General features: G+C 41.8%; 1 protein-coding gene across 1 annotated transcript in view; it reads right to left on the bottom strand.

Moving 5' to 3' along the window:
* The window catches only part of tmem131 (transmembrane protein 131), a 190,050-nt gene that overhangs the window by 71,048 nt on the left and 91,255 nt on the right, over nucleotides 1–27,747 (bottom strand). The window contains exons 4-7 of the mRNA XM_038819000.1: nucleotides 23,832–23,900; nucleotides 10,517–10,640; nucleotides 7,212–7,328; nucleotides 6,768–6,890 (exon numbers count right to left, since the gene is read on the bottom strand). Coding sequence (XP_038674928.1) covers nucleotides 6,768–6,890; nucleotides 7,212–7,328; nucleotides 10,517–10,640; nucleotides 23,832–23,900 — 433 coding nt within the window. The remainder of the gene's footprint in view (nucleotides 1–6,767; nucleotides 6,891–7,211; nucleotides 7,329–10,516; nucleotides 10,641–23,831; nucleotides 23,901–27,747) is intronic.

Raw genomic sequence — 27,747 nt, 5'->3', positions numbered from 1 at the left:
GACCTATGCGCTCGGTCCACATCAGGAGCCTTATCTAGCACCCCTTCTGCCACCAGTCCCGCCAGCATCCTCGAGACGTATCTCATGGCACTCGCACCTTCCACTCCTTCAGGCAGGCCCACTATTCGCAGGTTCTGTCTTTTTGAGGTGTTCTCCTGCTCCTCAACCTTTGCCCTCAGCGTTTTACAACGGTCTCCGAGGAGCCACACCTCCGCCTCCAGAGCCACCACACAATCGCTGTGGTCGGAGATCACTCCTTCAATCTCCCGAAACTGTGACCCCTGCACCTCCAAACACCTCTCCATCTGCTCCAAAGTACTCTTCAGGGGTGCCACGGCTTCTGCAATGGCCTTTGCATGATCCTCATGCATTTCTTTCCTCCGTTTATGGAATTCCTCCTTGATAAAAGTCATCAGTTCCTGTATCTAGGGCCTTACAGCTTGCCCCTCCCCCGCCTGCATGCTGGAAGAGACTGTCTGTTAAGCACAAGACCGTTTCAACTTTCCAGTCAAACCTCTGTTTTCTGCCAGGTCCGGTGATCAGAAGACATACCATTCCAGGGGTAAACTACTCCTCTAACATTCACCTACGCCTTTTCATCAAAATTCCACCCGGATCTGGGTAAAAAGAGCCCTTTTCTGTGACTTTGAACAGGAACAGCCCTTTATGTGACCAATCACTCCTTGGTCACAAGCGGAAGTGTATATTTGGGACTATTCTACCTGTCAGTTATATCTGCAGGTGCACACTCCTACCACAAGATGGAGCACCATTAGCTCCAGATCATCATTTCCACATTGCCACTATTCAGACCTCAAGTCACTGCCAACATTCCTAACCTTCCTCCTGGATAAGAAGGAGCTTTGGAACTACTCATCATTTACTTCTTTCCTTTCCATATTTAAGCAAATGAGTCATAAAACTTCTGCCTTGTTATTTCAGAGTAAGCAATCGTAGGAGCTGTTCTACCATTTCTCCCCACCGCGGAGAAACCACATTCGCCCCCCCCCCCCCCACTTCCAGGGTTTTCTATCACATTCAATGCCAAGATTCCTGGCACTGTCACAATGCCATTTTTAAAGCTTCTCTGAATTTCTGGCAGTCTAGCACATTTGACTCATTCATTTTGCCGTTGCTGCCACATCCCCATGAAATCTGAGCTCCCCCAGTGACTGCCTATGTGCCGAGACTGCTCTCATTCTCAGCTTGGAAGCTCAGGCATCACAACTTCTCAGTTCTGCATGTTGCCCGCTACTGCCGTGCAGCTTTCCTAACTTGGTGAGCACGAAAAACGAGTGAACCCAGGCATTTCTGATCACTTCCTGCTGAATACAAAAGAAAGCCTTTAATCTTACAACGGCACGAGTGATGCTCAAACCTTTTGGGGGTTTGGGGGGGGAGAAAGAGAGGATGACTTTTTTTAAGTTGATTTGAAATGATTAACTTAGCCCGGAAATAACTGGTGTCAAATGAAAGCTTTGGAACCTCTGCATTTTACTACCTCTGCTATGCATTTAAACTTACATAATGATGATGTGGGTAACAAAATCATATATCTTTCATAGGCAACATAATTTCCAGTCAACACCATCAAGCATAGACCATGAGACATAGAAGCAGAATTAGGCCATTGGGTCCATTGAGTCTGCTTCGCCATTCTATCATGCCTGATATGTTTCTCATCCCCATTCTCCTGCCTTCTCCCCATAACCCCTGCTCCCTTTATTAATCAAGAATCTATCTCTGCCTTCAAGTGATTTGGCCTCCACAGCCTTCTGCGGCAAAGAGATCCACAGATTCACTACCCTCTACCTCCTCCTCATCTCAGTTTTAAAGTATCGTCCCTTCAGTCTGAGGCTGTGCTCGTTCTCGTTTTTCCCACTAGTGGAAACATCCTCTCCGCGTCCACTCTATCTAAGCCTCTTGTATCTTGTAAGTTTCAATAAGATCTCTCTTCATCCTTGTCAACTCCAACGAGTACAGACCCAGAGGCCTCGACTGTTCTTCATATGACAAGCTCTTCATTCCAGGGATCATTCTTGTGAACCTCCTATAGATCCTTTCCAAGCCCTGCGCACCCTTCCTTAGATACGTGGCCCAGAACTGCTCATAATACTCTAACTGGGATCTGACCAGAGCCTTATATAGCCTTAGAAGTACATCCCTGCACTTGTATTCTAGCCCTCTCGAAATGAATGCTAACACTGTATTTGTCCTCCGAACTGCCGACTGAACTTGCACATTAACCTGAAGAGAATCATGAACTAAGGCTCCTAAGTCCCTTTTGTGCTCTGATTTCCCAAACCTTTTCCCATTTAGAAAATAGTCTATGCCTCCATTCTTCCTACCAAAGTGCATAACCTCACACCTTTCCACATTGTATTCAGTCTGCCACTTCTTTGCCCACTCTCCTAACCTGTTCAAATCCTTCTGCACCCTCCCAGCTTCCTCAATACTACCTGTCCCTCTGCATTTCTTTGTATCATCTGCAAACTTAGCAACAGTGCCCTTAGCTCCTTCTTCCAGATCTTTAAAGTAATGATCGTTAATTTCTCTTGGTTTGAGCTTTCTGTGTACAAATCCTCCTCTTCTAATGCTCTGTAGAAGGAGTTTCCAAAATCCACCAGTGTCTGTCCAATATAGAAATTCACATGAATCTTTCCTCCTGCCGTCTGGAGCAGGTTATCTGTGCACACACCCTGCTGTACAGCCGCTACCCCAGGCCAACCAGAGGAAGCGATCCAGCAAGTCTGCTCGCTGCAATCGCGGGGCGGGTAGTTTATGATTCAGCGTCTGCAGCCTGCACTGAATGCTTTTCGAGCCTCCTTGCCCACTCCACTGGCTCCATTCCTCACACTTTACTTAAATCGATTATTCTGCTCCAGCTGCCATTTTCTCACCCACTTTGCGGCTCCGCTAATCAGAAATCCCGATCCTAACTTCAACTGGCAAGACTAAACCTATCTTAAAATTACTAGATCATGCTCAGTTAGTGTAGATGCTACTTTTTGATTTGTCAATTGCCAGTTGTTACAAATGCACAGCTGGTGTCATAACTAGACAGGATGACCCCTGAATGGAACCCTGGCTCAAAAAGACCCCAAATTTTACTTTTTCTCGGGCAGCACGGTGGCACAGTGGTTAGCACTGCTGCCCCACGGCACCGAGGTCCCAGTTTCAATCCCGGCTCTGGGTCACTGCCCATGTGGAGTTTGCACATTCTCCTCATGTTTGTGTGGGTTTTGCCCCCACAACCCAAAAGATGTGCAGGATAGGTGGGTTGGCCATGCTAAATTGCCCCTGAATTGGGAAAAATGAATTGGGTACATTTAATTTTTTTTTTAAACTACTTACTTTTTCTTATAAACTGTGGAGGAACAGAGGCACAGGACTGCTAATTAATTTTAAAGAAAAAAAACATTAAACGTGTAAAAATTAGATGATACCATACTCTTTTACTCCTCTTTAGTTCAACAATAACAAAAATTTTAAGATCAACATGGATTACAAAGTACTTCCTAATCTACAACGGTCTCATTAACACACATTCCTTTTAAGCACACAAGGTAACTCTGGTAAGGCAACTCCCCTCTAAACCCAAGTAAAAGTCTGGATTTCTCCTCAAAATCCCCCCAGATGATGTTATACTGTGAGCCACCTTGTCTCACGGAACTCCAGCTTCCACACCACTGATTTCAAACTCCACTTTCAAAAGTCAAATTTTCAAATCTTCTTTTAAATTATGCTTTCCCTCCGCTGCTTCCATCAAGATTTCGCTTTCGGGTCTAACACCTCTCCCTTCACTTTTCCTTGTTTTTTTATACAAACTCCGAAGATCCAGCCACCTATTTCCACAATTATTTCATATAATGTCTCCCAAACTGTAGTGTTTTCTCCCAAACCTTAGCACTACTGCAGATATCTGTCTGGCCTCTCACGATCCAATGACCTTTCAAATCAGATTTTCCTGAACAGTAATCTGTTCTGGTTCTCCGTTAATTCTTCTTTTCTCTAGTTTCCTTAACTAGCTGTACTTTCCACATCTGTTTTTTCCTATTACTCCATAGTATGGATTTTCTTCTAGCAAGGCTGAGAGAGATGTTCCCTCTTTCGCCTTCTAAAATTAACTGCTTCTAGCAGAGCTGAGAGAGCTGCCTTCTCTCTTACTACGGATCTCCAACTGCAACCAAATTAGCTAAACTAAAATTTAAAAGCATCTCCACTCTACAAGGCCCCAGTTGCTAAGAAGCCACCACTGGTTTATTTACTTTTCATGCCATAGCCCTCTCTGCACATAATAGAATCACAGACAAACACTCCTTTGTTCAGCATAAGTCAAACCACAGGTTTCACCCTTCCAGTTAAACATAGATACATAGAAGATAGAAGCAGGAGAAGGCCTTTTGGCCCTTCAAGCCTGCTCCGCCATTCATCATGATCATGGCTGATCATCCAACTCAATAGCCTAATCCTGCTTTCTCCCCATAGCCTTTTATCCCATTCCCCCCAAGTGCTATATCCAACCGCCTCTTGAATATATTTAAAGTTATTGCATCAACTACTTCCTTTGGTAATGAAGTCCACAGGCTCACCACTCTGTGAAGAAATGTCTCCTTATCTCTGTCCGAAATGGTTGACCCCGACTCCTCAGACTGTAACCCCTAGTTCTGGACACACCAATCATTGGTAACATCTTCCCTGTATTTACTCTGTCTAATCCGGTTAGAATTTTATAAGTCTCTATGAGATCCCCCTCATGCTTCTGAACTCCAGCGAAAACACACTGAAAACTGTACTTTATTTCTAATGTCTACCAACACAAATATAAATATTTTAAAACTACCCTTGTTTTTCTAACAGTAGCACTCTCACTTCAGTTGGAGGTTGTGGGTTCAAGTGCCACTCTCGACATCCGAGCACAGGTTCAGTCTAGTGCCTTCCTTGGCGGGCAGGTCAATGCAAAAGGTGCTATGACACACAACAGCGCAACACAAGGCCATTCAGCCTCTGCACCGGCTCTCCAAATGTCATTATGGCATAGTGCCAGTCCCCTGCCATTTTCTGTACCTGTACATTACTTGAAAGAAACAAACAATCTAACGCTCTCTTGAATGCCCCGAGTGCGTTCTATACTCCAACCACTCATTGTGAGAAAAGGTATTTTCTCACATCACTATTTCAAAGAACAGCAGGGGTTATCCCCCGTGTCCTTGGCAATATTTGACCTCCTATCTACATCATTAAAATAACATTGTGATCATTATCACCTTGCTGTGCCCAAATTGGCTGCCTACATTACCAATGCTATGGGACATCCCAGTCAAATAAAAAGGCCCTATATAAATGCTAGTCTTTAATAGTAAGAAGTCTTACAACACCAGGTTAAAGTCCAACAGGTTTGTTTCAAACACGAGCTTTCGGAGCACGGCTCCTTCTTCAGGTGAATGGAAAGGCTTGTTCCAGAAATGTTTATATAGACACAGTCAGAGATGCCCCGGAATGCGAGCACCTGCAGGCAATCAAATCATCAAAGATGCAGAGAGAGAGGTAACTCCAGGTTAAAGAGGTGTGAATTGTCCCAAGCCAGTTCAGTCGGTAGGCCTCTGCAAGTCCAGGCTTGTTGGTGGGGGCCGAATGTAATGCGACATGAATCCCAGATCCCGGTTGAGTCCGCATTCATGCGTGCGGAACTTAGCTATAAGTTTTTGCTCAGCAATTTTGCGTTGTCGCGTCTCCTGAAGGCCTCCTTGTAGAATGCTGACCCGGAGATCAGAGGCTGAATGTCCTTGACTGCTGAAGTGTTCCCCAACTGGAAGGGAACAGTCCTGCCTGTTGATAGTCTTTAATAGAACATAGAATATACAGTGCAGAAGGAGGGCAGTGCAGAAGGAGGCTATTCAGCCCATCTAGTCTGCACCGACCCACTTAAGCCCTCACTTCCACCCTATCCCTGTAACCCAATAACCCCACCTAACCTTTTTGGCCACTAAGGGACATTTATCATGGCCAATCCACCTAACCTGCACGTCTTTGGGCTGTGGAAGGAAACTCACGCAGACACGGGGAGAACGTGCAGACTCCGCACAGACAGTGACCCAGCGGGGAATCGAACCTGGGACTCTGGCGCTGTGAAGCCACAGTACTAGCCACTTGTGCTACTGTGCTGCCCATAATTTAACTCGAGAAAAATTAGGCTATTTTAGTTACTTACAAGGAATAATTATATCAGATGCAAATTGTTGCATTAAACTAGACATCAAGAAAAAAAAATTACCTCCCTTGCACAATAGGGGCTGGTTTAGCACACTGGCTAAATCGCTGGCTTTTAAAGCAGGCCAGCAGCACGGTTCAATTCCCGTACCAGCCTCCCCGAACAGGCGCCGGAATGTGGCGACTAGGGGCTTTCCACAGTAACTTCATTTGAAGCCTACTTGTGACAATAAGCGATTTTCATTGCATTTCATTGTTCCCTTATAAATCACTTGAAAATGTTGGAATTGGTATTGTTTACACTAGTGTCCTTGATAACAGAGATATTATTGCACTGGGAAGTAAATTCACCAAGGCAATGCTCCTGCTGTGGAAACTGTTCTCCAGACCATTCCACTTCTCTCGTCAGGAACTACTGAACAGTTGAAGTTGTCACCTCCCGGGAAGGCCAGGCCAAGACCAGAGACTCAAGACCAAAAACCTGGACTTCACACCTGATTTTATAGATTCCCAATCTTGTGTAGCACAATTTCAGTGAAAAGGACAAACAGACCTACCTGTAAAGGTTCACTGTGAGGGTTGTGTATATTTATTAAAGGTGAAAAACTGCTATTTACAGGAACTCTTGCCCCTATAAAAGGGCGCAAGCGATAGGGATTAGGTATTCCAACACCAAATACCTGTAATAAAATGATACAAAAATGAAGTTTTGATCTTTTACAATAACAGCCAAATCAATAAATATGAAGCACTATAGATTAATAAAATGAAGATATGCAAGCTTTAATTGACTCTCATCAAATCCATTTTGCCAAAAGGAAGGCCCTTTGTTTAAAAACAAAATACCTCATGGTTGCAACGCGGTTGTAAACATTTGCTCATAAAATGGCTTTGCTCTCAGAGAATGCGAGCAAAAGAAACAACACTTTGTATACTGCACTGCAGTTTGAATCCAACTAGATGATCTCCTACCTAAAATAAACATAAGGATTCTTTCTTACCTGGTATGTAAATACCCCATGAAGTGATGTATTAATAAATAAAGTATTTTCTACATTTCCCACCACTCTCGCAAGAAAAACGACATCAAACGATGTGTTTCCTCCTGGTGGAATAATCTAGGCAAAAATCAAAAATATTAATTAGTTTATACATATGTATAGCTGTCACCAAATGTTTTTTTTAAATTCTTTTATGGGATGCGTACGTCACTGTCTAGACTAGCATTCACTGCCCTTCCAATTGTCCTAGTGGTGGTGTTGGTAAGCTGCTGCCTTAAACTGCTGCAGTTCCAGAGATGTAGGTGTACCCAAAGTACTGTTAGGGATGCAGTTCCAGGATTTTGACCCAGCAATAGCGAAGGAACGGCAATATATTTCCAATCAGGATGGCGAGTGGCTGGGAGGGCAACTTCCTGGTGGTGATATTCCCACATGTCTGCTGCCTTTGTCCTTCTGAATGGCACTGTTTGTGGGTTTGGAAGATGCGGTCTCAAGAACCTTTGTGAGTTCCTGCTATGCATCTTATCGGTGGTACACATTGTTGACACTATACATTGCTAGTGGATACTTATGGATGGAGGGCCAATCAAGCAGGCTAATTTTTCCTGGATGGGTGTCGGGTTTATGTTGTTGGAACATAGGACATACAGTGCAGAAGGAGGCCATTCGGCCCATCGAGTCTGCACCACTTAAGCCCTCACTTCAACCCTATCCCCATAACCCAGTAACCCCATCTGCCTTGAGGGGTTGGAGCTGCACTCATCCAGGCAAGTGACGAGTACTGTATCACACTCCTGACTGGTGCCTTGTAGATTGTGGACAGGCGGAGTTATTCACCGCAAGATTCCTAGCCTTTGACCTGCTTTTGTAGCCCCAGTATTTATGTGGTTGGTCCACTTCAGCTTCTGGTCAATGGCAACCCCGAGCATTCCCCACTATGTCAATGGGCGATGGTTAGATGCACTCTTGTTGGAGATGGTCATTGCCTGGCATGTGTAGTGTGAACATTTCTTGCCATTTGTCAGCCCAATACTGGATATTGTCCAGGTCTTGCTGCATTGGGACATAGAAAAGTCGCCAGAAATGATGCTGAATATGATCATTGCTGACCATCTAATCTTTTGACCTTATGAAGGAAAGAAGTTGATTGATGAAGCAGCTGAAGATGTTTGGACCTAGTACACTAGCCTTAGGATCTCTTGTGATGTCCTGGAAAGAGAGGATTGACCTCCAATAGCCACAACCATCTCCTTTGTGATGGGTATGACATCAGCCAGACGACATTATTGTTGCAGCCAAAACAATTAGAATTTCATATCAACATTAAGCATTGTGCTTAAAGAATGGTGTCACACTAAAGAGTGGGGAGGGGTTGGGTGGAGGCCTGAAAGAGATACTATTTTGCACAATTATTAAATGTAACTTGTCAGCATTGGTAAGGGACCATGAATAATGCCATCTCAATCTTGCCTGCCAAATTATACTTCCTCTACTATCACGCCAATAGAAATATAATTTTTTTGTAAAATTTAGAATACCCAATTCTTTCTTTCCCAATTAAGGGCAATTTAGCATGCCCAATCCACCTACCCTGCACATCTTTTTGGGTAGTGGAAGTGAGACCCATGCAGACACTGGGAGAATGTGCAAACTCCACATGGACAGTGACCTGGGGCCGGGATCGAACCCGGGTCCTCGGTGCCATGAGGCAGCAATGAGCCACCCGTTTGCCCTTAAGCAAACATGGAAATATTATTTGATCAATTTGCAAATTGAATCATCTAAATATTATGTACCAACCTAGGGAACATCAAGCCTTCAAAATTTCCATTAACCTAAATATCAAGATTATTCATTACAAAAGCTCATGGTATAGGAAATATTGCAATGAAAAATGCTAAAAAGGGACACAACCCATTAATGTGCAACTTCCAGAACATGTACACATTATTCAATCAACTAACATATTATATAGAAGCATGCTGTGTTGTACACAAATCGATAAATGTCCATGTTTCAAGATTGGAAATGCTTGGAGTATATCTCTTTAGTGCAACTTGGCTGCCATTGCCACAATGGCATTAAATACACCTAGCAATTGTTGGCAGACTAGATTGAACAACGGCACAAAACACTTCCCAAATAAACACCGTCTCTTGTGCTTCACTTGTGCTACAATATTTGCTAACTATCCACTTACAATATTCAGATCTCAAAGATGACATAAGTAACACAATTAAACAAATTTTAGAGTCTGGTGACCTCTGGATGAACCGTAACTTTTATAATTAATAGTGACGCTGACAGATGTCTCCATTACTAGCACAGTAAATTAAAGTTGGTACACTCAAAATTTGTCCTCTCTTGTGCCCTGTAATATAATACCACAGCTGAATTAATTATGGGGATAAAAACATGAACCTTTGGACTAACCAACAAAATGAATAATTCTAGTTATGAAAATATGCAAGTGAAAAAGAGCAATCATTATCTTTCTGTAAACCAAATCCCTTTAGTAATAAAACTTAAAGCATTTTCTAGTTTTAACAGTACTTCAAAGCAATTACAATAATTTGGACCATTTTGCCCATTAAATCTGCATCTGATCTTCGCCAGAGCAACAAAAAGCTAACCACCTTCCCCAGGACTCTGCACAAATGCAATGGTTTGGGGCCATCGTCATTCATGACAAAACATTTTATGCTCCAGTCACCTTGTTGTACGTTTGAGAGCCATCAATAAAATTTCCTTAGTCTTCCTGGTTCCAACAGAAATACTCCCATGCCTTCTCTCCATATTTCATCCCTTTCCCGGTATCATTTGGTAACTACATGATCCCTCCACAATGAAATGCTGAAAGCCATACAAGGCACTAACCATCGACCCTAAAATCAATTAGCAAATTTATTGCTTTGCTAAAAAAAATTTTTTTAAATGTAACCATCCCGCCAAGTGATGCAGACAGTTTCCACAAAGTTACACATTTTCCTTTAAGGTACTTTCTGGCTACAGATTAACTTCATAATGTGGGGAATATGTCGTGGTCGGTTTAGCACAGGGCTAAATCGCTGGCTTTTAAAAGCAGACCAAGGCAGGCCAGCAGCACGGTTCAATTCCCGTACCAGCCTCCCGAACAGGCGCCGGAATGTGGCAACAGTAACCTCATTTGAAGCCTACTTGCGGCAATAAGCGATTTTCATTTCATTTTTCATGTATATCTCAGATGTTCACTGTGTGCACACATGACTAAGACCTACCCCCCTGCAGCTCTTTCAACAAATGCAACCAAAATACAGAGTTCTTACCCTATTTTGAAAAAATGATGCATGAAAATGTGACGTTGTTGCTGATATTGATACTAAAATGATTGTATCTTCTGTGCTGGGGTTGTGCAAGTATACTTTTTCCATTTGTGGCATTCCCACCGGTCTGTAAAAGAAAACATATGTATAACTGTTAAGCGATCAGCATCACAAGAGGTCTACTAATCATCACTAAGTTCTACACAATCAATGTACACATTATAAAGAACAATTTGCATTTATACAGCACCTTTTAAATGTAGCAAAACAACCAACGCCCTTGATGGGTAGGTTGCTTCATCACTGGGACTGCAGGCATGTTTACAACTATTTAAAACTCCAGTACAAGCATCAGAGCTGTGCAGTACAATATTACACTACTCTTGTCCCAGAATTTGACATGGAAGTAACCCGTCACATTACAATCACTCACTGATGAGGAGCAAATCCTTAGCCAATTCCATAATTCAGATCAGTTTGCTCGCTTCTACACAGGCTGTGAAATTATGTGGGGCCTTCTTCCGACTTCGATAGACCCAATAAACGTCAAACTTCAATGCAAATGATCTTGTTAATCTATTCATGCGCCAGAATATTTCAAGCGCGTAATAAATTTCAAGGACACCATAAATTTGATACAATTCCAGTTTAAAACAAATTTATTCAAGCACAAACTTTTATAAGACATCCTGTATGCATGCCATGGATTGCTCACTATGTTCCCCATCTCAGTCAAGGTCATCTGGTGAAACACTGGACAGGGGAGAGAACATGCATCTGTTTAAACAATTAAAATGAAAGGCACTACTCGGGTCACTTCACACATCTCGGTTATTCTGAGGCAAATGGTAGGAAAACAAGCCACCCTGAAGGAGAGGCAATAAGTTGCACATAACCTCATACAAAAAAACATGATGTGGAAATGCCGGCATTGGACTGGGGTGGCACAGTAAGAAGTCTTACAACACCAGGTTAAAGTCCAACAGGTTTATTTGGAATCATGGGCTTTTGGTGATCACCTGATGAAGGAACTACCCTCCGAAAGCTTGTGATTCCAAATAAATCTGTTGGGACTTTAACCTAATGTTGTAAGACTTCTTACAAAAAAAACATGACAAAAAACATATTTTGTTACCCATATGCCCCTTCTTGAGCTTCATGAAAGGCAATCTAGAATTGAGATTCTAGATTGTACACGTTGGAGTTTCGAAGGATGAGAGGGGATCTTATTGAAACATACAAGATACTGCGAGGCCTGGATAGAGTGGACGTGGAGAGGATGTTTCCACTTGTAGAAAAAACTAGAACTAGAGGACACCATCTCAGATTAAAGGGACGATCCTTTAAAACACCATCTCAGATTAAAGGGACGATCCTTTAAAACAGAGACGAGAAGGAATTTCTTCAGCCAGAGGGTAGTGAATCTGTGGAACTCTTTGCCGCAGAAGGCTGTGGAGGCCAATTCACTGAATGTCTTTAAGACAGAGATAGATAGGTTCTTGATTAATAAGGGGATTGGGGTTATGGAGAGAAGGAAGGAGAATGGGGATGAGAAAATATCAGCCATGATTGAATGGCGGAGCAGACTCAATGAGCCAAGTGGCCTAATTCTGCTCCTATGTCTTGTGGTTTTATGGAGATGATGGAGGTAACACCTTTAAAAAAAGCAAATTACTACTGATGCTGGAATCTGAAACAAAACCAGAAAATGCTGGACAATCTCAGTATGTCTGATAGCATCTGTGGAGAGAAAAGGGAGCAAACGTTTTGAGTCTGGATGACTCATCAAAGCTATCTTACATTCAGAAGTATTCCTGAAATCATAGTTGCTGCACAATATACAGTGGTAAAGTTGTAATATATTGCTTTATATTCTATGCAAAAATAAAAGTATGCAAAAAATGTGGCATGCAACTTCAAAATAGTGGATGCTTACTTTGATCTGCTGCAATTGCTTAGGAAATATTCAAATCTTAAACATATTTTCCGGATTAAATAAACTGGAATTAAGCAATGCTTCATTGAAATAAAATGCCCAATCTCAAAAACAAACACCAACTATGCAGTCAATTTGGAAGTAGGTTTTCCAGCCCATTTGATCTCAGTCCAATAAATACTTAAAAGCTCAAATTCAATACTTTAAAAAAAATGATATCTGTCCATTATAGCATCCCAACAGTTTTGTAAACGGTTCTCCGGATTTCTTCCTCTGAAAGATTGTGGTCCATGCATCAGACTCAGGTGAAATCGCTTTCCTCTGCAGTCATCCTCCCAACTCACCCAAACCTGGGTCCTAGTCACCTTGCTTCAGTTGCAAAATGATTACAACACAGCAACACTTGGTCTTCTTGCACTATCAACGCTGTATAGCCAAAGAATATTCCTGTTCTCAATTGCAACATTTCTATACTTTCAGCTAGCTATGTACTTCTTCAGTTTTCCTACCAAGAGCAAATTAATTTAGTCGAAAAGTACTGCATACAACTTCAGCTCAAAATAAAACTCAATATAGCCGAACCCATCAGTTCAGATGTCATTAAATCCTTGCACAGTAAGCAAAGGATTAACAACTTGCATGTACATAGTGCCTTTTAATAAGACAGGTCCCAAGGTACTTTATAGGACCCACAATTAGACAAAAAAAAATAACCACTGTATGTATACACAGAGCATGCATAATCATACATATAACAGAAATGGAAAGGGGTGGCGAGGAAGGAAGGAGAGATATATTACACACACTGATTAACCCACAGATGAGGAACATGTGTGAAGTACCATATTGCAAAGACTGACTATGCTGGAAACACATCTGGCAGCTTGCATGGTGAGACAGAAGCAGTTAACATTTGAGGTTGATGCTGATCTTTTACCAGTTTTGATGGAAGATCAACGACTTGAAACATTAAATCTGATTCACTCTCCACAGATCCTGCCAGACATCGAATACTGCCAGAATTGGTTTTGAAATTTCAGCATTTGGCTATTGGGTTTCTACATGGTTTTGATTCAGAGACACGTTTTCCTTCATTGCCAGATATTCTGTCCTAGGCAATCAGGCTCCGCTCAGTCCTAATGGATGCGTGCTGAGTGCATGCTTATGCACAAAGAAATAGATCCTCCAGGCTAAAGCTTCAAGGCAAACCAAAAGAAAATGAGGAAGACATTAATCTAATTTTTTGTACAAATTTAGTTACTAAATGCTTTGCGCGATATGGAAGTGACCACAAACTGGTTTGAGTGCATGATTTACACTCCAAATTCCTCTCTGACATCAGAATAAAGCACACAAGCCAGTCCAGGTATGCAGAGAGATGTGTTCTCCTCTGCTGGGATGCACCCTCATCTCTTCAGTCTGGTTATGGAATGGTTACAGCACAGGAAGCAGCCATTTATGGCTCTCTGCAAAAGCAATTTACCCAGTGCCCCCACTTTACCTTTTCCCCTGCAGTCCTTTAAATGTTCTCTTTAGAAAATGATCCAATTCTCTTTTGAAAGCCAACGCTTCAATCTGCCTCCACCACACTCGGGCAGTGCATTCCAGATCCTCCCTTAAACTACCTTTGTGTCTGCTGGCTCTGAATGCTTCCTTCCGCCAATGGATATAGTTTCTCCAATTCTACTCTGTCCAGATCTCTCATGATCCAGCTTCTTCAATCTATTTAGCTATACAACTGTAGTTCCTCACTCGGGAATCATTCTCATTAAACCTTTTCCACCTGCTCTCTAAAAGCCTTCATATCCTTCCTCAAGTGTGGTGCCCAGAATTGGATACATAAGAACATAACTAGGAGCAGGAGTGGGCCATATGGCCCTTCGAGCCGGCTCCGCCATTCAATGAGATCATGGATGATCTTTTGTGGACTCAGCTCCACTTACCCGCCCGAACACCATAACCCTGTATTCCTCAAAAAATGAATCGATCTTTATCTTGAAAACATTTAATGAAGGAGCCTTAACTGCTTCACTGGGCAGGGAATTCCATAGAGTCGCAACCATTGGGTGAAGAAGTTCCTCATGAGCTCAGTTCTAAATCTACTTCCCCTTATTTTGAGGCCATGCCCCCTGGTTCTGCTTTCACCTGCCAGTGGAAGCAACCTGCCCGCATCTATCCTATTCCCATCATAAATATATATGTTGCTACAAGATCCCCCCCCCCCCGCATTCTTCTAAATTCCAACGAGTACATTCCCAGTCTACTCAACCTCTCCATTTTAATCACTGTTGAGGCTTTAATTGAGGCTGAACCAGTGTTATACACATGCTTCTGAAACTTCCTTGCTTATGCCCCAATTATAGAGCCCAGAAGCCCATGTGTTTTATTGAAAATGCTTTCAGCCCGCCTTGCCACATTCAATGATATAACCCCATGTCCTGCTGCACCTACACCTAATGTGGTACACTGTATTGTATTGTCTCTCAGTTTTTCTCCACCAAACTAAATCACTTCACATTTTGTTTCTCTTCTTGGTTTCTCTTCTTGGTTTCACCAGATTCCACAGTGAACCGGTATAATTAAATCTCACCCACCTTTCACCTCATCATAGACCTTCCCTTTCGTTCTTTCTACCACCCAATCCCCTTCCACTTGCTCAAAACCGTTATATTTGCAACATTTTCCAGTTCTGATGAAAGGTCAGAAGTCCCAAATCTCAACACCTTTCTCCAAAAAGGTGCTGCCAGACCTGCCGCATAATCCCAGCAGTGGTTTTTTTGAAAGAATATCTGGCCCGATTACAGACACTGCAGTTTACCATTTTGTCTTATAATTAAAACAGGCGAGGGCAGCACGGTGGCACAGGGGTTAGCATTGCTGGCTACGGCGCTTGAGGACCCGGGTTCGAATCCCGGCCCGTGTGGAGTTTGCACATTCTCCCCATGTCTGCGTGGGTTTCACCCCCACAACCCAAAGATGTGCAGGATAGGTAGATTGGCCACTCTAAAAATTTTAAAGTGAAATGAGAAAAGGGAGGAATATAATATTATCCAATGGTATTCAAAAAAAGCTTTAACGTCCAGGAACATTTACCTGACCAAAGGTACATTCAGATTAGAAGGGAGACATAAAGAAAGGACAAAAACAGGACTAATAGCATCAGACTTCTGCAGCAATTCAAGGTCATCAGCTATTAACTTTACCTCATTTAACAAGTTCAATGTCATTTTGGAACAAGCAAATGTTTTCTTTTAGTAACAGTTGTATTCCTGCTCTTTCTCCATTACAATTCTCATATCTTGTTGAAACGGTCAGTATATACTGCCCAGCCTACCCTGCAGCTTGCAGGCGGTTAAACTCTTGGCTCAGTAGAGTTATCCTACAGAGCAAGTGGTCTGTTGCAGACTGTTATTTGGCACAGACTTCAACACGAGAACAGTCCGTGCCAATTATCAAGTTCAAACAAGTTATTTTTCCATTGTGTTCTCATTTCTTTCAGCAAAGTAGACAAAATGACCACTTTAACAGAGGGTAATTTGATTACAAGTGCAGTACATAGGGCAATTGAAAGTCATACTCAATGATCTTGAATAATTGTTTCTTAAGCGCTTACATATTCTATTTAATAATTTCACTGACAAAGCGAGATTTTGTTAATTTTTCTAAATTGTCCCATACTGGAGGTTAGAACACTACACAAATTGGTATCACATAATATCAATTTTTGACCAGGGCTTATTCCAACAAGACCAAGTTCGAGATTAAACAGTCTAAGTGCAACAGTGTGAAGGGTTAGGTTGCAACAGTATTAATTTGCCAATCAGAGCTTTATGCTTCTCAAATAATGGAGGGGATACTCAGATAGAAAGTAAACTCGGCAACTGCAGAGAATATTTTTACACACGACCATTGATATATTGAAGTTTTGTGAAAGCAGAATAGTCATTCAAAGCAAAGAAAAAAGTGTTAACCCTGATCCTAATTTTGTTTACAAAAGTGACAGGAGAGCAGTTAAGTCCCACTCTATATTTACATCCATCGGACAGTGCCATACTCTCTCCACCAAAATATGAGCCAAGATTATGTGCTCAAGCCTTGCAATGAAGCTCGAGCCTACATGAACCAGTAGACACAAGTGCGACCACAGAGACATTTGAGTGGCATTCAATTGGAATGTCGATATTAGACAGATACGGTAATTTTAGATTTCACTCGAATTCAGTTCTGGATCAGAACTGATAAGTGTGCATATCAAAATTTAGCAAACAGTTTCCTGGCACACGCGCAAAGTAAAAACTGAATTTTGCATCAAAAAGAGTTCAGCTTGGGCAAAGCACTACTCACAAAAATCCCAGTTCAAGCCTTGTTACTTTCTCACTCGCTTATACTTCACCTTCCAGGTTGAATTTTCCCCATTATCCTTGCCTATTGTTCCCATTATCTATGCTTTAGTTGTATGGTTTTAATATACTTATACAATAAAAGAAAAGGCACTGGAGAGAAAGTTAATCAGTACTGTGTAGTGAATGGGCAAAATTGTGGCAGACGGAATTTAATGCAAGCAAGTGCAAGGTTATCCATTTTAGACCAAAAAAGGATAGAGCAGAGTATTTTCTAAATGAAAAGCATTGGATGTCCAAAGAGACTTGGGGTTCAGTTGCACAGGTCCTTAAAATGCCAGAGACAAGTGCAGAAAATAATCAAAAAGGCTAATGGAATGCAAGCTTTTATATCTAGAAAGACACTGGGGTTATGTTGCAGCTATACAAAACTCTGGTTGGATCACACTTGGGAGTTCTGTGAGCAGTTCTGGGCACCATACCTGAAAGGGTATTTTGGCGTTGGAGGGAGTGCAACGTAGGTTTACAAACATTATACCTGGATTACAGGGGTTGAGTTACGAGGGGAGATTACTCCAATTGGGCCAGTTTCCACTAGAATTTAAACGGTTAAGGAGTGATCTGATTAAAGTATTGATTGATTGATATTTATTGTCACAGGTACCGAAGTACAATGAAAAATAGTTTTCTGCAGCCAAGGGAACGTACAAAGTACGTACATAGTAGACAAAAGAATAATCGACAGAGTACATTGACAAATGGTACATCAACAAATAGTGATTGGTTACAGTGCGGAACAAGGGCCAAACAAGCAATACAGGAGTGGAAAATAGTTTTAGTTAGTCAGAATGGTGATGAGATAAAAGAATAGGGTCTGGTTGAGAGAGCTCGCAGAGTCCCCATGCTCCGGCACCATCTTGAATCAAGATACTAACAGGGAAAGGCAGGGTGGATAAAGATAAACTATTTCCACTGGTTGGAGGTTCTAAAACTAGGGGGCATAGCCTAAAAATTAGGGCAGGCCATAAAGGAGAGAGATGTTAGGAAGAATTTTTCATTCAAAGAGTGGTAGAGGTTTGGAACTCTCTCCTACAAACAGTAGTTGAAGCTAGATCAGTTGTTAATTTTAAAACTGAGGTATAGAGATTTTTGTTAAGCAAAGATATTAACGGGTATGGGCCAAAGGCAGGTATATGGCGTCAGGTCAAAGGTCAGCCATGATCGCATTGAATGATGGGACAGGCTCAAGGGGATGAATAGCTTACACCTGTCCCTATGTGGTATCCATTTATGTTCTAGCAGTTTTATTTTTGGGTTAATTTTGCTGCCATTGAGCACAGTCACGTACAACACTTCAAAACAACAGATGAGCCAAGAAAGAAAAGTGAAGATATGCTGCAGCATGACTATAGAGGTACTCTTATTGGCACCCCAGTTGGCGAGTTAAACTGGACATCAGGCTAGCCCCAGTCCAAAGTACTGAAGGCATAACTCCCACATATGCTGGGATCCAGGGACATGACTTATTTTATACTAAAGCTGCAAGTACCTGCGATCTAAAGCAAGTCAGAGATTTCTCTGGATTGGATTTAATTTGTCACACGTACCAAGGTACTGTGAAAAGTATTTTTCTGCGAGCAGCTCAACAGATCATTACATGAAAAGAAAATACATAATAGGGCAACACAAGGTACACAATGCAACTACATAAACACCGGCATCGGGTGAAGCATACAGGAGTGTAGTGTTAATCATGTCAGTCCATAAGAGGGTCGTTTAGGAGTTTGGTAAAATGGGGAAGAAGCAGTTATTGAGTCTGTTCGTGCGTGTTCTCAGACCTTTGTATCTCCTGCCCGATGGAAGAAGTTGGAAGAGTGAGTAAGCTGGGTGGGAGGGATCTTTGATTATGCTACCTACCCACTTTCCCCAGGCAGCGGGAGGTGTAGATGGAGTCAATGAATGGGAGGCAGGTTTGTGAGATGGACTGGCCGACGGTTCTTGCGTTCTTGGGCCTAGCAGTTGCCATACCAGGCTGTGATTCAGCCAGATAGGATGCTTTCTATGGCTCAAGCTTCCTTCTAATCTAAAGCAAATGACACATGTACGTCCACTCAAATGCCCTAACACAATGTGACCTTTAGCTTAGAGTAGCAAACACATCACAAACCATCAGGTACTACATAAACAATACTATTACAGATGATGTTATTAATTGAAAAACAAGCAATAAAGAAACAGCACTGAAGTCTTCCAGCATCATCTTAGAATGTTACATCCGAGGAGCTGGCCATCTGATGCATCATGTCTGCAACAGCATCCTTTGTCACATAAGGCAACTGCTGCGTTGAGAGAAAGAGAGGGGGGGGGGGGGGAGATGGGGATTGGCCATGCTAAATTGCTCTTAGTGTCCAAAAAAATGTTACGTGGGGTTACTGGGATAGGGTAGATACGTGGGCATCAGTAGGGTGCTCTGTGTCAGGGCCGGTGCAGACTTGATGGGCTCAATGGCCTCCTTCTGCACTGTAAATTCTATGTTAAATTCTGAACAGATAATTCTAGTTTATCGAGAACATTTTTTCCTCAAAGCTGTAAATCACCGTCCCACACACTCTCCCCTCCTCCCTGGGTTGATATCCAAACTCATCCCACCATTTCTTTCCTCCACTCCCAGCTTTCCCCCTCCCGCTCCTCTGCCTAAGTTCAGTTCTCCAGCTCCTGTCTGCAAACTCGTAATAAAATCAATGGGTCTTATTGGGGGTTTCCTCCCACAAGTCCTGAAAGACGTGCTGTTAGGTAATTTGGACATTCTGAATTCTCACTCCATGTACCCGACCAGGCAGCGGAATATTGAATCCTGTTGTCATTTTCTACATGCTGTCAGATACCGGATGTTATAGTCCAGGTTTTACATTAACGTGACGAACCTGATGCAACAAAACCTCCTCAATTCTGCTGAGATGTTTTTTTCATTAAGTGAGCAACAAACTGGTTTCTTACTTTCATGCCTTCCTGATGTTTGAAAAGCAATATACATTACAAACTACAGGAAGAGGCCTTTCAATGCAGCTACCTAATTTAGTATCCTTCCCCTTCCACGAGATCCGTCACATTTTTCTTTCAAATACTTATCCACCACTCTACAATGTTGAATGCCCACGTGCAACTAAAAATCAATACTGGCATGTGCCTCGAGAAATATGCTGACAGGTGCACATTGGCTGACTACCAAGTGCTTCCACAGTAGCATTTCTGCATGCAAAGTTACAAGAGTAAATGATACAGCACGCAGCAAATATAGGTTCTTGTATGCTGCTTCCAATTAATGCAGGATACTCAAAAAGATCAACTAAAATATTAACTTGGAAATTAATTGGGACATCAGCTGACAGCACAAGTGTGAATGAAAGTTGAGGAACATTCAGCGTCAAGTGCAAGTACTGGATTACATTAGACGGTCACAAATTGTCTTTAGTGGGCAAGTACAGTGCAACTGACCAAACTGCATTCAGAACTGGCTGAAATGTTATCTAACCTTTCAAAATTGCAGCAAAACCATAAACCACTCACCATTTCAACTCACTCCATGCAAAAGAAATAAGGAAAAATATAACAGCCCCATACTTATATTACATTTCTTTTTTATTTGTATAGGCCCCAGGTGAACAGTAATAGTATAATAATGTTACAAAGTTAGAAAACCGAGAACAGTGTGCTGGTTTAGCACACTGGGCTAAATCGCTGGCTTTGAAAGCAGACCAAGGCAGGCCAACAGCACGGTTCAATTCCCGTACCAGCCTCCCCGAACAGGCGCCGGAATGTGGCGACTAGGGGCTTTTCACAGTAACTTCATTGAAGCCTACTCGTGACAATAAGCGATTTTCATTTTTCATAACTAGGAGCATTAAGAACGTTTTTTTCTCAGGTTTTCTGAACTCTTGGGAATATGCCCACTCTAAGTGAACGATAATAAAATTTCTGTAAGCTTATTTCTGCTTTCTCATTCATTAAATGTGTAACTTCCGATGAAAAAGGAAATTAGTGTATTTCAACACTTTCGAAGCAGAACTCAGTTTTGAGAACCTTTGCTAAAATTACCTTTATTTCTACATACAAATTTCACAATGCAAATTTGTATACGTGCAACATATGGACAGCAAATTGATCAGTTTCTCAGATATGCTCATAGCAAAGATTTTTCAAAATAATTTACTTTGCAGGAGGAATGCAAGGGAAAAGAGTGCCAAATACAGGATTAATATAATACGAAGGGATGCAGTAATGGCACTGATCAATGTGCATGCCATCATTGTGAAGATTAGCTCTCCAAATAATATAAAATAGCAGGCTATAACTGGTTTTCAAGTTTTACAAATTACTTTATCATCTGTCAATGTAAGCATTTCTGTGTTTAGATATTCAAATAAGTGCTTTTCAGTTGGCTGAAAGATATGGGGGGAGGGGGGCCAGCAAGAGTAAAACAGATTAGTTACTGTATCAGCGGATTAATTCCAAATACATGAATTTTTTATTGAGGGGTTTCCATTTTACATTTAACCTCAAGATCCAACAAATCCCCCAAATCAGTGATCATTATTCCACATATACATACTGAAAAGACAAGCAAATACTCAAATGGTTCAGAATGTACAAAATGAAACTTGTGTTGCCTAAGAATGCAAGGAATTATATTCTAGATGCCATTTATGTGACCAGAGGACAGCACATTCAGGGATTTATTTATTTATTTATGCCACTTTGGTATGCGAGGAAAACATGTTTACTTACCTGAAGTGAGCTTGAAGAAATCTACAAGCAGCACTTAAAATTCACCAACTGAGGTCTCAAAATTACTTCCAAAATATTTTGTCATTAACAAGGGGGGAAAAAGGTGTGGTCTGTCATCAAAAGGTGTCTACCAGGATGTGTTAAAACGCAACATTTAATTTAACCTCTTTCTTCATACAGCACGCAATAAAATGTAAGCCAACAGAAAATAAACAGTTACAATGATTCACTTGAGGAATCATGCACGTGATGAAATCATATCAGGACTGTAGATGTCAAATGTACTCATACAGAGTGGACTGTTCTCACTGCATCCTTAAGTGTCCTATAGATCAGATACCATTTGTTTCCAAGACTGAAAAAAGGTTTCCAGAGAGTAAGTGTGCTGCTCTGAATTCTATCTACTTCTGACGGAGTGTAAAAGGAGGCATACAAAGCACGAGATCCTAAATTTGACCCAGCTCAGTGCCGAGTTAGCGGAACTCAGCTGGAGAAATGCTGGATCTTAGGCAGGTTCTTGTTTCCCAAGTAACCAAAATGTTGCCCAACGCACAAATTAATCTTGGATACAGCGAATGTCGAATTTACCACAAATATAATTGAAAATGGTACGGGATAGTTATGCTCCAAATTTTGTTTGACAGACCACGCATCTCAAGTTGAAAGTTTTAATCAACTTTCCATAGTTAACAGAAACAAACATCAGATTGCCAATTTACCAAAAAACACTTGGCACTACTAAAACACATACTTGTTTTTATATAGGGTCTTTCATGACCTCGACAAGTCCCAAAGTGTTCTTTAATGAATTATGTATTTTGTACAAAAGTTTGCGCTTCCTTTTTTACAGTGCAACAGTTAATACAACAAAAGATCTCACAAAAGGCTTTTAAATAAGGGCTGGATTTTTTTTTTAAACAATGTTGGTTGGGAGATAGGTATTGGGCAGGCAGGACACCAGGAAGAACTCCCCCAGTCTTCTTCAAGATAATGTCATGAATTCTTTTATAGCCACTATGCAAATATTAGCTCCCACATTTCCAACAATATAGCAATGCAAAAATACTTCATTGATTTTAAGTGTTCAGAGAAATAAACGCAGATCCCTTCTTTTCATGTGAAAGCATGGGCAGCACGGTAGCATAGTGGTTAGCACTATGGTTTCATAGCACCAATGTCCCAGGTTCGGTTCCCGGCTGGAACACGGTGTGTGGAGTCTGCACACATTCTCCCCGTATATGCGTGGATTTCCTCCGGGTGCTCCGGTTTCCTCCCAGAAGTCCCAAAAGACCTGCTGTTAGGTGAATTGGACATTCTAAATTCTCTCTGTGTACCCAAACAGGTGCCGGAATGTGGCGGCTCGGGGCTTTTCACAGTAATTTCATTGCAGTGTTAATGTAAGCCTACTTGTGACAATACAGATTATTCTTAAAAATAGATGGCACTTCTAACAGAACATTAGTCCCTCAATAGTGCACTGGAAGTGTCAACTTAGATCATGTCCTTGAGGGCAATTTCAACTTTTTAAAACTAAAAATTGGGTCTAGTAATAACGTTCACAACACGAGTTTCTGATTTAACTCCGACTTATACAGCGACTTTATTATTGTACCTTAGTGTCTTGGCAGACTTAGAATTATTGCTGTGCACTTAAGAGGGGACAATGTTTAGGGGCAAAGGTGTTTGGTGGCACATGCTGCTATTCACATCACTTGATAGAACGTGGTTCAATTTAAGAAAGTGTAATTTTTGAAATGAATAACCTGCCTGAATAGGTTATCACTTTTACAAGCTCCAGCCTTCTCAAATAACATATTTCATCACATGTATGCAACAAACCAGTTGAACTGTTTAACAAGCCCAAAATATTTAAATGCATTTTTCTCCACTAGTAGAGTTCTATGAAATAGAAGCCGCTGATCATAGTTATATAATTAACTTCAAACTCTGGCCCCAATGTTATTCTAAGAAAAGTTAAACTTTAACCAAACTAATCTCTTCGATACCCTGTATAATTAAGAGTTACAGGCAACCTGTATACATAAACTGACACACCTTTGTTCTCAAGCCCTCCGTCAAAACAAACTGAAAGCTGCACAACAGACATTTTAAAAAAACAAACACCATATAATTCTGACTATTCACATCATTGGTTCATAATACAATTAGCTTTTCAACAAAGTCAATGTTAGCAGACACCCTATTCAGTTCACGTTAAAGAAACAAATCAGAAAACAATGCAAAAAGGTCGACTTACTGCTCGTGGAAATCCAACATTGGTGGTTCAAACCGGATAGGTCTGCAGTTACCCCGTTGGAAGGAGGCACTGAAAGAGAGATAAAGCTTCAGTAACAGCAGCAACACGGTAACATACATGTCTGTTCTTGTGAAAATACAGCATGCATTTCCTTTCCTTGGCTTTCTTATATGAGAAAAGCACCCAGGCCAAACACCAGTTATTGTTGCACAGACCTAGAAGAACATGTTCAACCGGTCTGGGCTCGTCACATTTGCTTGTACTCCCCAGCCAACCAATTAAAATAATGGTGCTACTGAACACTCCCTTTCTCAATTGTTTGTTTTTATTCTTTCTCAATTGTTTTTGTGCTATTTACATTTATGGAAACAACTTCCTAGAAACATTCAAAATCAAGTCAAAAAAGGTTTGCCAGCAGAAATTTAAAAATTACTAGGATCACAGATTTTTCCTACACGAAAAAATGTATCTTTTTGTATCACATCCCCGCATTTAGACAGGAGACAAAAGGGTCAAAAATGCTCTTACGTCATGATGAGAGAGATCAAAGTGGCTGAAATCTTGATCAAATAACATGGAGGATTTTTTAAAAAATAAAGAAACGCAAGTAAAAAGACAGATAAAACAATTGGTCCACCATTGTGCTTGGGCTCTGCTACTAAAAGAGGACGGGTGGGAGGGAGTGGAGGAGAAACAATAAACTACAGCTAGCTGACTGAAAGGTGCACGGGGAGATTGTAGAGATGGGGTGGGGTGAGGCTAAGAATCCTAAATTCAGTGTGCCGACATTCAGTGTCCTGATATTAAGGGGCTGATTTAGCTAGGGGCTGGTTTAGCTCACTCAGCTAAATCACTGGCTTTTAAAGCAGCCCAAGCAGGCCAGCAGCACGGTTCGATTCCCGTACCAGCCTCCCCGGACAGGCGCCGGAATGTGGCGACTAGGAGCTTTTCACAGTAACTTCATTGAAGCCTACTCGTGACAAATAGCGATTTTCATTTCATTTCAATGTCAGGGAGCTACCACTGGCCAGTGACAATGGAGACAGCAAGCATGCATGACAGGACTGGTGAACAGGTTTATGAAGAGCAGAGGATCGGAGACTGCCAGGGAGGTGAATGTGCAACTCCCATGCTGGAGTTAACAGACTTCATAAATCAAAAAAATTATATTCTGAAAACATGAACTTGGAAACTGCAATAGGGAATAAATGCTGTGATTTCAACATCACTCAGCTAATTTTAATTTGTGCGAGATGTCAAAGTGGATAGATCATCAGGTAAATGACACTTCCCATAGTCCCACCATCATCCCCTGCAAATCAAGTGCTCCAATAATCCATTCCTGGATTGTTTTCTCCCATCAGTCAATTTAAAAAAACAACTACTTGCTATAAGATTAAAAACTGCAAGATTTACAGGGCAGCACAGTGGATTAGCCCTACTGCCTCACAACGCCGAGGTCCCAGGTTCGATCCCAGCTCTGGGTCACTGTCCATGTGGAGTTTGCACATTCTCCCCGTGTTTGCGTGGGTTTCACCCCCACAACCCAAAGATGTGCAGGCTAGGTAGATTGGCCACGCTAAATTGTCCCTTAATTGGAAAAAATTATTTGGGTACTCTAAATTTATACAAAAAAAGTAAGTGCAAGATTTAGAGGAACTTTTGTACAATGAAATGAAGGCTGATGGGTCATCTGGCCTGAAGCCACAGGGGCCAGAACTGATTCCATGAAGCAAAAAGCGGCCAACTTGAACAGAATCAGGTGCCAGCATAAGAACATAAGAACTAGGAGCAGGAGTAGGCCATCTGGCCCCTCGAGCCTGCTCCGCCATTCAATTAGATCATGGCTGATCTTTTGTGGACTCAGCTCCACTTTCCAGCCCGAACACCATAACCCTTAATCCCTTTATTCTTCAAAAAACTATCTATCTTTACCTTAAAAACATGTAATGAAGGAGCCTCAACTGCTTCACTGGGCAAGGAATTCCATAGATTCACAACCCTTTGGGTGAAGAAGTTCCTCCTAAACTCAGTCCTAAATCTACTTCCCCTTATTTTGAGGCTATGCCCCCTAGTTCTGCTGTCACCCGCCAGTGGAAACAACCTGCCCGCATCTATCCTATCTATTCCCTTCATAATTTTAAATGTTTCTATAAGATCCCCCCTCATCCTTCTAAATTCCAACGAGTACAGTCCCAGTCTACTCAACCTCTCCTCATAATCCAACCCCTTCAGCTCTGGGATTAACCTAGTGAATCTCCTCTGCACACCCTCCAGTGCCAGTACGTCCTTTCTCAAGTAAGGAGACCAAAACTGAACACAATACTCCAGGTGTGGCCGCACTAACACCTTATACAATTGCAACATAACCTCCCTAGTCTTAAACTCCATCCCTCTAGCAATGAAGGACAAAATTCCATTTGCCTTCTTAATCACCTGTTGCACTTGTAAACCAACCTTCTGTGACTCATGCACTAGCACACCCAAGTCTCTCTGAACAGCGGCATGCTTTAATATTTTATCGTTTAAATAATAATCCCGTTTGCTGTTATTCCTACCAAAATGGATAACTTCACATTTGTCAACATTGTATTCCATCTGCCAGACCCGAGCCCATTCACTTAACCTATCCAAATCCCTCTGCAGACTTCCAGTATCCTCTGCACTTTTCGCTTTACCACTCATCTTAGTGTCATCTGCAAACTTGGACACATTGCCCTTGGTCCCCAACTCCAAATCATCAATGTAAATTGTGAACAATTGTGGGCCCAACACTGATCCCTGAGGGACACCACTAGCTACTGATTGCCAACCAGAGAAACACCCATTTATCCCAACTCTTTGCTTTCTATTAATTAACCAATCCTCTATCCAGGCTACTACTTTACCCTTAATGCCATGCATCTTTATCTTATGCAGCAACCTTTTGTGTGGCACCTTGTCAAAGGCTTTCTGGAAATCCAGATATACCACATCCATCGGCTCCCCGTTATCGACTGCACTGGTAATGTCCTCAAAAAATTCCACTAAATTAGTTAGGCATGACCTGCCTTTAACGAACCCATGCTGCGTCTGCCCAATGGGACAATTTCTATCCAGATGCCTCGCAATTTCTTCCTTGATGATAGATTCCAGCATCTTCCCTATTACCGAAGTTAAACTCACTGGCCTACAATTTCCTGCTTTCTGCCTACCTCCTTTTTTAAACAGTGGCGTCACGTTTGCTAATTTCCAATCCACCGGGACTAGTCACTAAACCGGGAATAGTCACTAAAGTGCAATATTGCAGAGCATGAAGTCCTAACTCCCATTGTCCACAACGTAAGGAGTTCATAGAATGATTACAGCACAGAAATGAGTGTTGTATCCATGCCAGGTCTCTGCAAGCAACTCAGCCAGTCCACTCTTTTGCCTTTTCTCCTGTAGTCCTGCAAATCGTTCTCCTGATATTTATCCAATTCCCTTCAAAAACCATGACTGAATCTGCCACCATCACACTCTTAGCTGGTGCATTCCAGATCATAATCACGTAGTCTTTTCCTTGCATTGCTATTGGTTCTTTTGTCAATCACCCAAGATGTTGTATCCCTGGTTCTCAATCCTTTCACCAATTTCTCACTATCTAATCCCCTCGTGATTTTGAGCACCACTCATCAAATCAGCTCTCAACCTTCTCCAAGGAGAGCAGCCCCAACTTCTCCAATGCATCCATGTAGCTGAAGTCCCTCATCCCTGCAACCATTTGGTCACAATGTCAGGTAAATAGTCAAAAGACTAACAGCTACACTGTTTTGGATACCACAAGGAGGACAGCTGTTCCAGGGAGAGTAGCCTTGTCCATGGCCAACCTTAGCACAATGGCAAAAAAGCTACAGAAAGTGGCGATAGCAGAAGTTGCAAAGATGACAAAGGTAGC

Source organism: Scyliorhinus canicula, chromosome 14 (genome assembly GCF_902713615.1).
Source record: "Scyliorhinus canicula chromosome 14, sScyCan1.1, whole genome shotgun sequence".
Lineage (NCBI taxonomy): Eukaryota > Metazoa > Chordata > Chondrichthyes > Carcharhiniformes > Scyliorhinidae > Scyliorhinus > Scyliorhinus canicula.
This window is presented reverse-complemented; position numbering and strand designations above follow the sequence as displayed.